This window comes from Canis lupus, chromosome 1 (assembly GCF_003254725.2).
Source record: "Canis lupus dingo isolate Sandy chromosome 1, ASM325472v2, whole genome shotgun sequence".
Lineage (NCBI taxonomy): Eukaryota > Metazoa > Chordata > Mammalia > Carnivora > Canidae > Canis > Canis lupus.
In genome coordinates, this window is record NC_064243.1 from 39,398,587 (window position 1) to 39,415,890 (window position 17,304).

At 38.4% G+C, this 17,304-nt stretch overlaps 1 protein-coding gene across 5 annotated transcripts in view; it reads left to right on the forward strand.

The window, feature by feature from the left end:
- Positions 1–17,304, forward strand: part of SASH1 (SAM and SH3 domain containing 1) — a 331,377-nt gene that overhangs the window by 264,717 nt on the left and 49,356 nt on the right. For all 5 annotated transcript variants that reach the window (XM_049113617.1, XM_035708155.2, XM_035708154.2 and 2 more), the window contains one exon: positions 1,325–1,426. In XM_049113617.1, coding sequence (XP_048969574.1) covers positions 1,325–1,426 — 102 coding nt within the window. The remainder of the gene's footprint in view (positions 1–1,324; positions 1,427–17,304) is intronic.

A 17,304-nucleotide genomic window follows, 5' to 3' on the forward strand; every position in this document is an offset into this window, starting at 1 on the left:
GCAAATAGCAAAAGTTCAAACACCTGGTGTTGATGTGAACTTTGAGCTCTCTTTTATCTGAAACCACAAGGCTGGTGGTAATACCATGCTTGTAATGCATCTGTTGCATGGGTACAGTGTGCTAAGCAGTTTTGTTGTGTTATCTTATGTAACTCTGGTAAAAGTTCTATGAGACAGTTTATCATCACCCCCGTTTTCCAGGTAGAGGAAATGAGGCACAGAGGAGTTAAGTAATTTGCCCAAGGGTTCCTGGTTGATACTTGGTTCTGCAGCCAAGCTCTTACACATTAATCAATCCTGTCTGCCTACCCCAGTCTGTCTCCAGTCATACATTATGTACAGAAAAAAATTTTATGGTAGAAGTGGTACTTCGAAAAGTTGCTTTTCCCTAAAGGGATATTGTCAGCATGGTGGTTTTGCCATTTCCACATAGCTCCAATGGTTGAGAACAATCTTCATACCATCTCCTGTTAGGTCAGATCATTTCTGGCTTTTGGTGTCTTGATTTATGGAACATGGTTTAATCAGTGTCTTAAATTCCTATCTAAAAGTTGCTTTATAACAGAATTTTAATACAATGGCAACTTAATTGTATTATGTTGCAGAGCTAAATTTCTACATGTTTTATGAGAACACACCTGGAACTTCTTATATTTGCCATTCTAAAAGATCTTTCTGTTCTCTTAAATTTACCAATGTCCTATAATGTTTCACTTGTCTATTTCAGAGAGTAGAAACCTAGTTTCTAAAACCAAACTTTAGATGTCTCTGAACATATTCCAGATAGCTTCTTATTTTCCTGTCATTCACGAGGGTTCCCAATAAAGCCCATTATGTTTGTTAGGCGATAACATTGAATAGGTGACTTGAAGCAGTCTAGAACTCTTAGTTTCAAGCTACCACCTTTGTTTCACTAAAATGTCTGTGGTCTACCACATTGTGTCTTCTACAAAGAGAGGCCAACCTATAGACAGTTTCTGTTTTTGAATTTATTTTTTTTTTGTTTTTTTTTTTGTTTTTGTTTTTGAATTTATAAGTGAACTGGAATAGATGAGTGTTGAGGCTGGAGGACCTTTGAGGGAAAAATCAAGGTTCTTTTTGGAACAAAGACTATGAAGAATCTGTTGTGTCTGTCAGTTGGATGTAGATGAAAAATTACAGGACAGGGCATGTGTCTTCCTTTCATTTTGGGGAACCTCATCTTTGACTGGCACTGAGTCCCCAACAGTGGCATGAAGAAGGTGCCCAGAGCATTCTCTCTGCTGCCTGGTAGGCAGCCCTGGCCATTATTCCCACGTCAATCTTTCATTTTCTCTTGTTGTAGCTCAAGGAGTATGAGGCCCAGCACCGGCAGTCAGCAGCCTTGGACCCTGCCGACTGGCCAGACGGTTCTTACCCAACATTCGATGGCTCGTCAAACTGCAATGTAAGTTTGCTGTCTCTGAGCATCTTGACTGCTCCTACTACAAAGTAGATTTTAGCCAACTTCTGCCTTTGGACTTCTTTCCATAACTAAGCTCCTACCTGGATCTGAAAAGAAGGGTTTCTTCTGACACGTTACTTGGTTTTCTTTACTTGATAGACTTATCTGCAGTCAAAATAGTGCTATTCATTCCTGTTTTTTTTTTTTTTAATTGTGGTAAATTCTATGTAACTTAAAATTTAATCTTATAAGCATTTTTAAGTTCAGTTAATATTCAGTTCAGTGGCATTAAGCACATCCACATTGCTGTGCCATCATCACCAAAATCCACTTCCAGAACCTTCTTAGCATCCAAAACAGAAATTCCATAACCATTAAACAGTAACTCCCCTTCCTTAAGTTCAGGAAGCCACCATTCCACTTTCAAGCTCTATGAAATTTGACTATTCTAGGTCCTTTATGTACGTTAGAACCATACACCATTCCACTTTCGAGCTCTATGAAATTTGACTATTCTAGGTCCTTTATGTACATTAAAACCATACAATATTTGTCCTTCTCTGGCTTATTACATGTAGCATTATATATATATTGTAGCATTATATTTTATTTTTGCAGCATATGTCAGAACTTTATTCCTTTTTAAGGATGAATAATATTCTACCAAATGGATATACCACATTTTGTGTATCCATTTATGTTGATTGACATTTGGGTGTTTTTATCTTTTGACTGTTGTAAACAATGCTGCTGCAAAAATTTGTATATGAATATCTGTTTAAGTCTTGCTTTCAATTATTTCCAGTATGCATCTAGAATTAGAATTTCTAGATCACAAGTTAATTATATGTTTACTTTTTTAAGGAGCCATTCTTCTGTTTTCCAGTGTGGCTGCATCATTGCACATTTTTTACAGCAATGTGGGAATGTGTGTGAGAGATTGAGATGTTACTCTTAATAAATGTATCATATGCTAGCCACCATTTTGTGCTGAGACTATGAGATAATCAAAAGAACTGTGTTCATGGATTGCAGTGTGCCTTTTTGGGTATTTTATCCCCTGGTTCTAAAGACTAGCATAATATAAATGTAAATCATGAACCTAAAGAATTGTAAAGAATAAATACAGTAACTCAGGACTGATGTGATTCAAACCCAACTTGAGAACACAAAGACCCAGTTGTCCTTAGTGGGTCCTTTAGTGTCAAACTCACTCTCACCAACACTTGTAATTTCCTCATTTTTTGTTAAGAGCCATCCTAATGGGTATAAAATGGTGTCTCATTGTGACTTTGTTTTGCATTTCTCTAATGACTAATAATATATATCTTCCTTATATCACTATTCAAGTCCTTGTTCATTCTTGAATTGGGTTGCTTTATTTTTGGTTATTGAGTTGTAGGAGTTCTTTGTATATTCTGGCTATTAACCCCTTATCAGATGCCTGATTTATAAATAGTTTCTTTGATTTTTAGGGTTTCCTTTTTACTTTCTTGATAATATCTTTTGACACAAAGAAGTTTTGGGTTGTTTTTTTTTTTTTAAGTTTGAAGTCCAATTTACATTTGCTTTTGTTCCCTGTGCTTTTGGTGTCATATCCAAGAAATCATAGCCTAATCTGATATCATAAGGATTTTCTCCTCTTTTTAAGAGTTTTATAGTTTCAGCTCATAATTTTAGGTCTTTGACCCATTGTAAGTTTATGTTTATATATGCTATATAACATATGCTTCCAACTTCATTCTTTTGCAGATAGATACCCTGTTTTCCCAGAACTATTTGTTGAAAAGACTGTTCCGTCCTCATTGAATGGTCTTGGCATAATTTTCAAGAATTAATTGACCATATATGCTAGGTTTTATTTCTGGGCTCTCTTATTCCATTGGTTTATATGTCTGTCCTTTGTAGGTATTACACTGTTTTGATTAATGTAGCTTTGTAGTAAGTTTTGAAATCAAGACATGTGAGGCCTCTAATTTGGTTCTTCTTTTTCAGCTTGTTTTAGCCATTCAAATCCTTTGTAGATTTCATGTGAATTTTAAGATGGGCTTTTCTATTTCTGCAAAAGATGCTGTGAGATTTTGATAGGGATTGCAATGGATCTGTAGTTGATTTGGATAGTACTGTCATCTTAATAATATAAAGTTCTGGGCAGCCCAGGTGGTTCAGCGGTTTAGCACCGCCTTCAGCCCAGGGCCTGATCCTGGAGACCCAGGATCGAGTCCCACGTCAGGCTCCCTGCATGGAGCCTGCTTCTCCCTCTGCCTGTGTCTCTGCCTCTCTCTCTCTCTCTGTCTCTCATGAATAAATAAATAAAATCTTAGAAATATATATATATAAAGTTCTTTCAATCCATGTACATGGGTATCTTTTTATTTCTTTATGTCTTCTTTAATTTCTTTCAGCAGGGTTTTGTAATTTTCAGTGTACATGTCTTACCTCCTTAGTTAAGTTTATTTCCAAATATTTTATCATTTTTGAAGCTATTATAAGTGAAATTGTTTTCTTTTTCACATTGTTCATTGCTAAGATATAAAAATGGAACTGATTTTTACATGTTGATTTTGTGTCCTGCAACTTTGCTGAATTCATTTCTTCTCTCTAATAGTTTTTGTGTGGTGGAATCTTCAGGGTTTTCTTCATAGGAGATTGTGTCATCTGTGAACAGAGACCATTTTACTTCTTTTCCAATTTGGATGACTTTTATTTTTCATGCTATTTTAATGTGACCAAACAGTGCTTTCTAGGAGTTCCACAGGGATTGTGGGAATTAGATTTGAAAGTTTCAAGCAGATATTTTTTGATGCCATCATCCAACTGCATGGAATGAGAATGGAGGGAGTTATCTGTTTTCATTTATTATGTAGTTGTTTTATTTGTTAGGTTATTTCTTCCTTAAAATCTAGAACAGGGGCACCTGGGTGGCTCAGTTGGTTAAGTGTCTGCCTTCGGCTCCGGTCATGATCCCAAGTCCTGGGATTGAGCCCTGAGTCAGGATCTCTCCTCAGGAAGGGAGTCTCCTTCTCCCTCTCCCTCTCCCCCTGCTCACGCTCATGTGCACATGTGTGTTTTTTCTCCCTCTCTCTTTCTCTCTCTCTTTCTTTCTCTTTCTCTCTCTGAAATAAAGAAACAAAATCTTAAAAAAAAAAAAAAGTCTGGAAGCAACTCTACCTCCGTGTCTTGAGCTTCTTGTCTCCTTTTGTCCATGCTGTGGACAGGTAGTCATCTCTCCAGAACATACCTTTTTTCTTGGATCTCCTGTTTCCAAAAAGCCTGATGTCTTTACAGTTCTGTAAGATAAATACCAAACATTTTGGCACACTCAAGATACTTTGCAATCTGGGTTTAATCAATATCTGTGCTCTCCTCTGCCACCCCCCACCCCTAATAGCCTCCATTCCATCCCCATTGGACCCCGCCTATGTTACTGAACATATTTTGTATTTTCATACACTCTTCTTTAATTCATGCATTAAATCTGCTTCCAGATTTTTCAAGGTAAAATTCTAGGTGTCCTTCAAGATAAAGTCCAACTGCCATCCCCTCTGAAACTTCCTACAGCCTCCTTAAGTGTATTTTATTACTTCTTATTCTGGGCTCTGTTAAACTAGCTCTGTACGTGAAACCTGACAGTTATCCTGGAGTATCAGAATTAATTGTACACATTTTAGCCTGCTTGGGAATCATGAGCTCTTGAGCAAGAAAGGCATGCTATCTTATCATCTTATCTTTGTGTCTCCAGTGAGTATCTAACTCAGTGTCTAGTTCATATGGCATGTTCTTTTTTTTTTTTAAGATTTTTATTTATTTATTCATGAGACACAGAGAGAGAGAGAGAGAGAGAGATGCAGAGAGACAGGCAGAGGGAGAAGGAGACTCCCTACAAGGAACCCGATGTGGGACTCGATCCCAGATCCTGGAATCACGCCTGAACCGAAGGCAGATGCTCAAGCGCTGAGCCACCCCGGCGTCCCATATGGCATGTTCAAGAAATATTTAGTGGACAACGTTGTATTTAAATGCTCATCTTTCTTGGCTGTTCAAAGAGCATGTTTCATGTCCTACAATCACAGCCTCTGTCTTTACACCTTCTTTGCATCTAAACAACAGGTGATGGCTTATCAAAAGTAAATATAAGCCTCCCACTATCTTCTTGTCCTTCATTTCCTGAGTCAAGCATCGGATTTCCATTTCAGCTATAAAAACAAACAACAACAGCAACAAAAAAAAACCCCTAGGGGATTGTTAATTTGAAAGCCCTGGTTGGTTTGCTTTTGTGTGAGAGACTGAGATGTTCTCCTTTATAATAATAAATGTATCATATGCTAGCCACCATTTTGTGCTGGGACTATGAGATAATCAAAAGAACTGTGTTCATGGATTTCAATGTGCCTTTTTGGGTCTCTTATCCCCTAGTTCTAAAGACTAGCATAATATAAATGTAAATCATGAACCTAAAGAATTGTGAAGAATAAATACAGTAACTCAGAACTGATGTGATTCAAACCCAACTTGAGAACACAAAGACCCAATTGTCCATAGTGGGTCCTTTAGTATCAAACTCACGATACATTGTCCTGATTAATAGCATTTGAGTCAAGGGGGAGGTTATAAGACCATGCAGTCAGAAAAACAGGACTGCCGTAAAAACCTCACACACTCAGACAGCAGGGAAAGAGGTTTGTCTCATTTAGAGAGTGTTAATATAAATTGAGTACTGTAGTAGTTTTGAATGAGCTGCTCAGAAAGCATTATTAGGTATTCGTTTGTTAGTTATTACCTCCTTCAGACAGTAAGTCAGAACCATTAGCTTGGTATAAATTATCAGAGTAAAATGGGTACTTTGTAGAAGTTGGACATTCATTCCCTTGAGCATTTCTGTTCAGTGAGGAGACATCTACCAAGTGCTTGCTGTATATCAGGCTTAGTGCTAGATCGTCAAGTTACACAGGTAAAGGAGCAGGAGAGACAGACCCTGCCCCAACAGTTTACCCAGCAGTGCAGAGGTTAAAATCACTCCAACATGTGCTCACACAGACTTGAGATGTCATATACACACTGACATTTATTAGTTTCTTAGCAAACCATTTCTTCATAAATGACTCAAAAATAAACTCAGCCTGTTCTTGTGGGATGAAGGGCCAGGAATACCATATGCACCCTCCATTTCCAGTATGATCTTCCAGAAGCTCCAAAGTGACTCTTTGCTTAGAGATGTAAGTGAAGACAGACCGTTCAGCAATGGGAGTTTTTTGAAGCGGTGTTACTTATTCTGCATATTTTGCTAGTTGGCTTTGTGCAAACAACCCACACCCATTTCCAGTCATGCTGTTCATTCCTATAGCTGACCACCGTTGGCATTGAAATTGGCTTGAACTTGATTGCAGTCCTAATGTATGTGACACTCGCCCCTCTTACCCCTACCTTAGCCTGTCCTATGTTTTTATGGAGACTCAGCAAGAAACTCCATCCAAAATAGTCCTTCTCAATTATGCTACATTGGCCTGATAGCAGAGTAATTAATTTCAGATAATTCCCACTGTGTCCTTACTCGAGCCGCTGTGGGTTAGGCACTTTGATTATCTTTTGTGCGAGGGCCAGGGCTTTTCAGTTTTCTATTGATTCTTTTCCATACTGAGATGTAAATAGCTCACTGGCCGTAGTCGGGAATGTCCAGGCCATGAAAGTTTCAGGGATCACAAGCCCTTTGTCAGGAGACCTCAATGCCTATATTGATGCCTGTCGTGCTTTAGGATTTCATTTGCATTGATTTCATAGACTGTCCTACCCCCATAACTGACATTAGATAATTGCGTGTTGCCTCACAATAAATCCATATTCACATTCCTGGTTTCCAAGAATGTAAAGTACTAAAGATAGTTACCAGGGGAAGTGAAAAATAGCTTTCTTTTTGCCAGAGGAGAATGTGTTCACTGCTGTTTCTCATTAATAATAAACTTCTGTTGTGAGTGTTAGAGTTTTTAAAAAAAATTTCTGATTGAGCACTTAACTTGACTCCTTGTTAAATATCTGAACATTTATTTTAATTTTATTTTGACAAATTTTGTTTTTCTTTGCCTCCTGCAGGGGGAAGGTTGTAAGGGTTCTCATTTTAAGCTTTCAACTTTATGCCTTGAGGTTCAATTTACCTCCTGGTTAAAAAAACGTTTAGTGAAATTTGCTCTCCATCCTCCTGGGGTTTTTTAGTTTTTTTACTCCAGGGGTAAGTTTTCTTAAATCATACTTTTTATGTTCCTACAAGATTCATAGGTAACAGTTGGTGATCTGTGTTTGGTTCTTAAATATTAATGAAAATGCTTTCAGTGAAACATCGTTCCAAAAATGTCAAACTGTAAATTGTTTAATTATGATGTGGCTTAAGTTATTTCTAAAAATATATGATGTTAAAGAAAAATTAAAGCAACAACAAGGATAATAAGGTGCTGGAGGAGCTCTCAGAGTCCATTGTAGACATTTATTTTGGTCCCATTTGTGTGTTTCACTTGATACAAAATGTGTTCCAGAAAAAAATTGGAATTAGGTTTCTGTATCTGGAGCTCCTCTCTAGGATGAAGCAACTATGGTGAAATGTTTTGTGAAGCGAGTTATTTTGTAACGCAAACCATCATTTTATAATTGATCTTCTACATTTGGGGAAACTTAGCTGGGAAGGATTTATGCAAGGAATGCTCTAATGTTAGAGCTGAGGTATAGTAACACCCTACATCCACCTGTGCATCTCTTCATAGTCTTCATTTCTAGCTCTGAATATATTTTGCCACCAACTGGTTTGAAGAACAGAGAGCCATGGGTTGAATTATGTCCCAGATTTTGGGCAACAGAGACACAATGTCAAGTGGTCACTTCTTCGACTTCTTTCAAAATACTATTTTAAGTGTTTCCTTAATTGAGGACTTCCAAGGTCTCAACTAAAATATTCCCATATTATGAAATGTTTTGGTTCACATAAGGCAAGACCATTACATCTTTTTGGGACTTCCTAAAATTGTAAACTGTAAACTTGTCCCTTGCTGCCCAGACAGGTTTTACTAGCTTTTCAGAGTTGTTTCACCTGCCTTAGTTAGAGCCGGAGGATTCAGGTCTGATATTTTGAAAGGAGAAATTGCCACAGCCTTGGTCTAAACTAGAACTTCCTAAAAGATAATGTGCAGAAAGCCAAGAAGGCATTCCACAAAGTTACTTTATTAAATGGTTCTTGCGGTGAATGGTTTGATTTCTATTATGGCCAAAGAAAAGGCTAACGATTTAATCACTTAATATATAATGTAACAGGAGAACAGAGCACATGGTGTGTGCCTTCACCAACAAACTGACCTGTCCTCATTTAAGGGGTGTCCATTTATTGATGCTCTTTTTAGAGTCTGGCATTATGAGTTGAACCAGATTTTTTTTTTTTAATTGGCTATCTTGATGTGTTTATTTTGAATATGTTTCCTTTACTAGGGTGAGCTTCTAGACAAGGTGTGTAAGTTAAAATTTATGAAAAGTTTTATTTTTATATTTCAAAGGTGTTAGAAGAAAATATAAATCAATATCTTAGCTTCCTCATTTGGGGAAATCTAACCCCATAAGAAGACTTTTTTTTAATGATAACGCATAATGAATTTACAAAATTTTCTCCCACTTATAGATACTCCTAGCAATTACAAAAAACACAATATTCGTATTTGCTGACTCTGAGTGAATATTTTTTGGATGCATAAATTGTGTGAAGATTCACATATACCACAAAATGAGAGTTGGCATTATAGGTACAGGAAAGGTTTTCTGTGAAAATGGTCGACTTCCTTATACTGTCTCCTATATTGGTTTTAACAAGGAAATTTAAGAGAGGTAGATTCCAAGCATATAAAAATAACTTATATTTCTGGATAAACTGTTTGCTTGTTTGTTTATCTATCTATCTGTCTATTTATTTATTTTGAGAGGGAGTAGGGGGAGGGGCAGAGAGAGAGAGAATCTTAAGCAGACTCCACACCCAGCATGGAACCCAACGCAGGGCACAGTCTCATGACCCTGAGATCATGACCTAAGCTGAAATCAAGAGTCAAACACTCAACTGACAGCCACCCAGGTGCCCCTAAACTGTTTGCTTTTAATGGTGTTTATAGTTTTTCTTCGTAAATCTTTTTCTAGAGAATTTTTTTTTCATAATCTTAATATACTAAGAGTTTCAGCTTTAATAGAATTCTGATTGGCAAGGTAACTTTTGATTTGTGGCTAGAAGATGGTTCTGCTCATTGAAGCTTTAATGGTTATATTAGCTGGGCTTGAACATGGGATGGTTGGATGTGTGCTTCAGCTCTTTATTTCTTAAACATAAGAGCTTTGCTCATTTGACTTGTATTATGGCCAGGAGAAAGAGAAATATGGCCACCAATAATTTACCAGAAGGCATTTATACCCTGCATCCCTGGGACACATAATCAACAATTCTTTATACCATGCTATGTACCAGAATAATGACCACTTTTCTAAATCTTTCTAAATGTAACTATGTTAAAAATAACTTTTATTGATTCTTGTCTTTTAATGCATACTTGAAGCCTTCAGATGATTACTCAGACTTTTATGGAAATTTACTTTCTGTAAATTTCTTTTTTATTTGGGAAGGTACAGGAAGAAATACTACTCTTAATTTCAGTAAAGGTGATTTTGAAACTAAAAATGACAGGAACATATTAAAATTCTCTTTAGAAGGGTAAAAGTAATGATTCTTTAGACCTGCAGCTTATGCTGAGTCCAGGAGACAAAAATCAGTCCATTGGAACAAGGTGCATAGTGCAGTCTCTTGAGAAAGATGAATTTTGTTCTAACTGCATGTAAGCTGACCAAGAAGCATTGTTTAGAGGACTTCTTGTCATTGATTCCACACCACCCTCTCGTCCCCAGGCTTCTCCCTGGGACAGGAGCCAAAGTTTGAGGCGTATATTTGCTGAGAGTGCCTAAAGATCATCCTCTGTTAACAAAGTTAGCCCAGAAGGAGGTTCTGCCCTTGGGAAAGCCAGGTGCTTGCCTTTGCCCAGAGTCCTTATGGTAAGGAGCTGGTTAAATTGAATGCAGTCTTTAGGTTCAGATATAGCTGTACCACCTATTAGCTCCGCATCTGTGGGAAAGTTGTTTCATCAATTTGAGCCTCTGCTTTCTTATCTGGAAAGCAGGCACAAGAATATCTATCCCATACAGGTGTTGCAAGAATTAAATGGCACAAAGTAAATACCCAGTGAATGTCACTTTCTATTACTTTATGTTTAGATCTTTTACCTTTCCATTAACTGTTACTCTTAAAATACTTGACCCCCCCCCCCATGAAAGTGCTTTTTTTTTTTGTACATGTCATTAACATGCTAGCAAAGGCTGATGTAGTGCAGCAGATAGGCTTGTGTTGTCAGAACAAGCTGAATACAGCTAGTGTATGTTTACTTAGCTATGCTTTTACCAAACACATCATCAGTTTATCTTCTGTTTCAGAAGGTGTTATTCTGTAAGTGGGTTCAGGGGTGGGTCCAATATGATATCTTTCATCATGTTGTACTTTGGGATTACTGTTTGGGAAGAATAAACAGTTAATTGTGCTGAAATTACCTAGGGCCATGCTGTGCTATGAGGTGGTGGTCTCACTGACTGTGTGGGCATGGGCTTCTGTGTGTGTCATGGTGGAGAGCATTCTTGTGGCAGGCCCCAAGGTCACTGGGGATGTGGCTCTTTGTACCCAGCAGATTAACCAGGCACATCTCTATTTTTGCCAGTCTGTATAGTTACAGAAAGTTGAGTTTGCTGCCTGCAGACCCTCCTTAGAACATATCAGGGCCACATGAACAGAAATAAATAATGACAAAATAGCCAGGTACTATATAATCTGAGGGAACCTATTTTTTTTAACACTTTTAAATTTTAAGGTAGCTTTTGGTTACATTCTGGTCTGTTGTTTCTTTCATTAGGTTGAGTCATTGAAACTGGAGTTAAGCTTTTGACTTATAAAAATGGCAATTTGATTTGTCCAACCCGATACATGAATACCAAACAGGATGTACCACATTTCCCCTGCTAGCTGATTGTATCTAAGTAAATACATTTGTAATGTAATCTGGGGTAAGGATTGGCATTTGGATTTTCATCACCAGTTTTTATTTTGCTTTTAGAAGTAACCTCAGGGAGATTGGAGTAAGAGAGGATTTCCATCACTTGTTTAATGAGATTTATCACATGTTAATTCCTCCTTGAATCATTTGCCCTAATGCCAAATCTTATATAATGGATGTGTTAGAAAGATCCCGGCCTTACTGTGGTTCAAGAGTAGGATCTGGATCAAGGGCCGCCACCTCTAGCTTAAGCCAAATTATTGAAGTCATAGGCTACCCATCATTTTGTTTCGAATCCATTTGAATCTTAAGTTACCAGTTACTTATTTTATAAAAACTCCTGGGGCACCTGGGTGGCTCATTTGGTTAAGTGTCCAACTCCTGATTTTGGCTGAGATCATGATCTTGGAATCCCAGGATTGAGTCCCATATCAGGCTCCATATTCAGTGGGGAGTCTGCTTGAGGATTCTCTGTCTCCCTCTGCCCCTCCCCCTGCTCTCTCTGTAAAATGATAAATAAATCTTTAAAAAAAACTCTTAGCACTATAGTCAGTCATCAGACAATGAATGACACTCATTTGGAAAGCAATATTTTAATACAACCAAATTCCGTTTTAAGATTTTATTTATTTATTTATTTATTTATTTATTTATTTATTTATTTTAATTTTTATTTATTTATGATAGATACAGAGAGAGAGAGAGACAGAGACATAGGCAGAGGGAGAAGCAGGCTCCATGCACCGGGAGCCCGACGTGGGATTCGATCCTGGGTCTCCAGGATCGCGCCCTGGGCCAAAGGCAGGCGCTAAACCGCTGCGCCACCCAGGGATCCCTATTTATTTATTTGACAGAGAAAGAGAGAGCACAAACAAGAGAGTAGGAGAGGGAGAGACAGACTCCCCGTGGAGCAGGAAGCCGGATGTGTGACTCAATCCCAGGACCCTTAACCAACTGAGCCACCTAGGCACCCAATACAACCAAATTCTAATTCAAATTTTTTTAACAGAATAATGTCTGTAGAAATACCCTTTATTCTCGTACCATTCATCTCCCTCTATGTACCGTACCACACCCTCTATCATCCCCTTATTGTTGTACTATTACTGGTATAATGCTAATAGCATTGCACAATTAGTTCCTAAAAGGATTTCTTGCCCTGTACTTTTGACCCAGAGTGTCGGTGAAAGAATGCCATCTAGAGCATTCTTTTACTCATTTGTAGTGCAAGCATTACTGAGTACCTACTACATGCTAGTCTCTATACACAGGGGTTTGTATTTAATAAGAGACGAGTGGATTGCATGGTTGAGGATTTAGTTGGAATGTTTCTACCTAGTGTGTTAAGCATACACACAGAATCCATCAAGTCCCAGTGAGGAGAGTTTGGGAAGCCTTCCCAGAGCAGGTGGCTGAAACTGAGTAAGAGTTCACCAGGAGAAGAAAGAGAAATATATGTCGGGCAGAGATAGCACCAAGGCACTTAGGTAAAACAACCAGGTAAATCTTAAAACTTGGACCATATAGGGAAATGGATTTAAATAATACAGCTCTTCTCTGTATCAGTATTTTGACTGCTAGAGTATATATCCTGGTTCTTCATTCTTACTTACAAATTGGTTCTGTAATAGATCATTTGAGTCCTCTCTTTCCTTATGACTGCAGTTTTTAAATTAATATCGTTAATGTTTTTCATCTTGTCTTTGAAGTCGTAGTTAATTGAATTCATGTTCTTATTAAATTATTTTATAGAGTGAAGCAACTGTTAGGAATTTCTTCTGCTCTTTGAGTTGTATTTTCATTTGATGGGGACATGGGATCAAAAAATAGGATCTTTGTGTTTTTCCATGCCTTTTCTCTGTTTTTTCCCCCTTGCCTGCCATACATTTGTTTGAATAGTTGTCATATATTTCTTTTCACTTGATCATGCCTGGGTAGTTCAGGTCAGATTTTCTATTCATGCTGCCATAATGAGGATTGGTTTTTGACCTGTTCAGCATGCTGTCTGACAGAGATTGTTTCCTTTCTTTCAAGCTACAGTTGAGAGCTTTATTTTGTCCGTTCATGTTTGTTGTTGCTATAGCCTGATGTAATGACCAGAGAACTGGGGATACCCCATGAGAGGGAATGTGATCTTTACTAGGATACCTGGGCTCTGCTCCTCTCTCTTAATATTGTATTAAATGTGCTGCACCATGGTTCCTGGAACTTGGTGTGGATGGATGGGTATGGTGTCAGTCTGCTTTTAATTAATTTCTCCAATTCTGGTGAATTTCTAAGAGGCTTTATTTCACTCAGGATCAGCCTTACTGACTTTCCATTCTTTCACTCATTATTCTCCTGAAGCAATTTCCATTGTTCCTAGGTCAAACAAACAAGCAAACAAACAAACAAACAAAAAAAAAAAAAAAAAGGAAGACCACAGTTTATTTCCTTCAAGATTTGAAATTCTATGGAATAATTCTCAAGATTCCCACTGATACCGCTTTTAGAAAAGTGAGGCCTTTTCCCTTGGTCTTCAGAAATTAGTTTCCTCCCTCAACCATGAAGTTTTAAAACTCACTATATTAGATTATATGCATTTCCTTGTCTGGGTGCCCTTGGTGGAATATTTTTGCTAGTTTTTAGTAATTCTGTTTTTTGGAAGCTATTGCTTATTTTGTTCATTGTTGTGGGAAGGATATTCTGTGGTCTGGTTTTCAAGTCATCATGACTTGATAGCCAAGGAGAGGACCACAAACAACATAGCCCTGAATGATTCTTTTCTAAGGATTCAGCCTAGATTTCTTAAATTTGGAAGTAAATTTGCTTTCTTTCTTTTTTTAAAGATTTTATTTATTTATTTGAGAGATAGAGACAGAGCACGAGCAGAGGGGAGAAGCAGAGGGGTAGGGAGAAGCACCTGGCTCTATCCCAGGACCCCGGGATAAAGACCTGAGCCAAAGGTAGCCGTTTAACCAGCTGAGCCACCCAGGCTGCCCTGGAGGTAAACTTGCTTATTGAAGCAATTTAATCAAAATAAATTTGCTTATTATTTGTTCTACAGACATAAGGATAATTATGTTAAGGTGAGAAATCATGACTCTAGGAGGTGGTATTAGCCCATTTGCATCCAGGTTTAAGAGAGAATTGTACTGACTGTGGCTTAAGTTTTGGTTGGAGGAAAGAACCAGATGTCTGTACCTTTCCTTCATTGCCATGTAGGTTCTATGAGTTTTCTGTATTTTTTCATCATCATGTGCCTAGACAAGGTTGTTTGGCAGCCCTGTCCAAGAAGTCATCGTGCTTGATCCATGAATCAGTCCATTTCAGATGCCATAAAAGTAATGTGACTTTGCAAACACCACCCAATCCCTTAGGAGACTTACCGCTTTGGGGATGAAAACTTCTATCAGGTCCAGAAACTAGAGCCTCAATCGCATATGTAATTGCCCTACTTGGCAGTTCTGTTCTGAATCATCCTTTTTCCATGGCACAGGCTATGTGAGAACTGAGTGCACTTGAGAATGAGTGGGTTTGGTGTTTTGCTTTAGTCTTCATCAGTGTGCTTGGCACCATAGCTTTGCTTTGGGTAACACTACCCAACTCTTTTTGTTTTTAAGATTTTATTTATTTATTTGACAGAGGTTGGAGAGAACACAAGCAGGGGGAATAGCAGAGGCTGAGGGAGAAGCAAGCTGGATCCCAGGACCCTGACATCATGACCTAAGCCAAAGGCAGACGCTTAACTGACTGAGCCACCCAGGTGCCCCAACACTACCCAACTCCTAACAGAGAGACTTGAAGAACTCTTGACTGCTTCCCACCATGTCTTTGTTACCTTAACTCAGCTAATTTATGTGAACAGTGGGGTTCTCTGGCACATAGGCAGGATGACATAATCTCAGGCAGAAAAATCTTCCAAACATTTACAGAGTAAAGGGAGAACACAGTTCTCTTTCCTCCACTTATCTTTCTCATCCCCATCAGCCCCTTTGAGAAGGAAAGGCATTTTCTCTGCTCCATGGCAACTGGAAGAATTGGGATGAGTGGGTTTACCCGTCACCCCAGTCTCCCCAAACTCGGCTGTATTACTCCTAGAGTCTTGTTTTCTTTCTTCTCCTATGAGGAAATTAGCAACTTTATTTGGGGGTGGTTTAAAATAATGTAGAGTTCAGGAGTTTAAGAAAAAGAATAGACTTTATTGTGGAATGTAGCAGCCATTTGCTGTTCCTTTGGTTTTATAGTTAGTTCTTTAAACAGTTTCTTAAATGAATTAAGTGCTGACAAGCCTTCACCCCTGAGGGATAGTAATATTACCTCAAAGTCTCACATACTTTCTACAGATAAAAGTATCATATAATTATATTCTCCTCTTCCTCTTCTTTCTTCAACTCTGGCGACAACTAGTTAATTTTGAAACTGCCAGAGAGATTATTTCAGTGTTATACTGCACCTCTGGGAAAAGAATGGAATCTTCTCTTTTTTGTCCATATGCTGACAAAAATCTCCTAATTTCAGAGGGCAATGATGTCACCAGCTAATGAGCAAAATATTTCTTACTAAACAGATGAGTCCTTCCCTGATGCCTTTGTGAAATAAAGAAAAAAAAGCTACAATGTGTTTCATATTGTCTATAGTTACTCTGACAACTCATAAACACTTCAAAATGCAGTTCTGACTTCTTTAGAGAGTGAGACTAATTTTTTTGGTAAACACAAAGAAAACCCATTAAACTGATGGCTGTGACCGGAAGGCCTCTACCATGGCCGGACACCGATGACAAGTAGTCATCAGCACTGATCTTGAACATACCCAGCCGGAGCCAATGTGCTGCCCCCAAGGTAGGGAGTGACCTTGAATGCATCACTTCTTGGACCAGTGGAGGATGATCAGGCATGTTGGAGAGATTATGAAATCAAGCTTGGAAAAGAGGAGGCCGGAAAGCTGCTGTTGATTGGTGTCACATGCTGTTTAGCAGGGCAGCAGCAGCCCATCTTTCTTTGCCTGTCCAAAAAGGCAGGCATCTAAGGTCAGGGGGAGAGAGAAGTGAGCCATAGGGCCATCTAATCACTGATCTTCTGGAATCTGGGAAGGACACAGAAATACCCCCAAACTCACGGCAGGTGCCCCACTCCTCAGTGAACCATGTGTCAGTTCCCCTAGCCAAACTTTGAGTTCTCCCACTTCTGAATGCCTGTGCCTCTTTTTTTCCTCTTACACATTTATCACAGCTACTTATGCTAATCATATCTCTGAACCTTTCTGGGGTCTCTCTCTGCCCTCAGACTTCTAGATGATAACCTTTGCAGGCCCAGGTAAAGTTGGCTCACTCCCATTTCAGTTCCTTGCTCTTCCTTATACCTTGAATCAGTGCATCCATCCATTGATGTCCACCAGGAAATATTTATCACAAACAGATCCCATTTTAGTCGTCTCAGTGTAAGAGAGTATTGTAATGCTCAGTGTTGGCGATTGTGTGAGGAAGTAGGCACTCTTTTTTGTTTTTGTTTTTGTTTTTTTAAGATTTTATTTATTTATTTATTTATTTATTTATTTATTTATTTATTTATTTATTTATTTATGTGAGTGCACACACGAGTACAGGGCAGGGCAGAGGGAAAGGAAGAGAATCTCAGGCAGACTCTGCTGAGTGTGGAGCCAGACGCAGGACTTGATCTCATAACCCTGAGGTCATGACCTGAGCTGAAATCAAGAGTTGGGCATTTAACTGACTGAGCCACCCAGGTGTCCCTAGACACTCTTTTTATACTACTTGTGAGATTTTAAAATAATAGT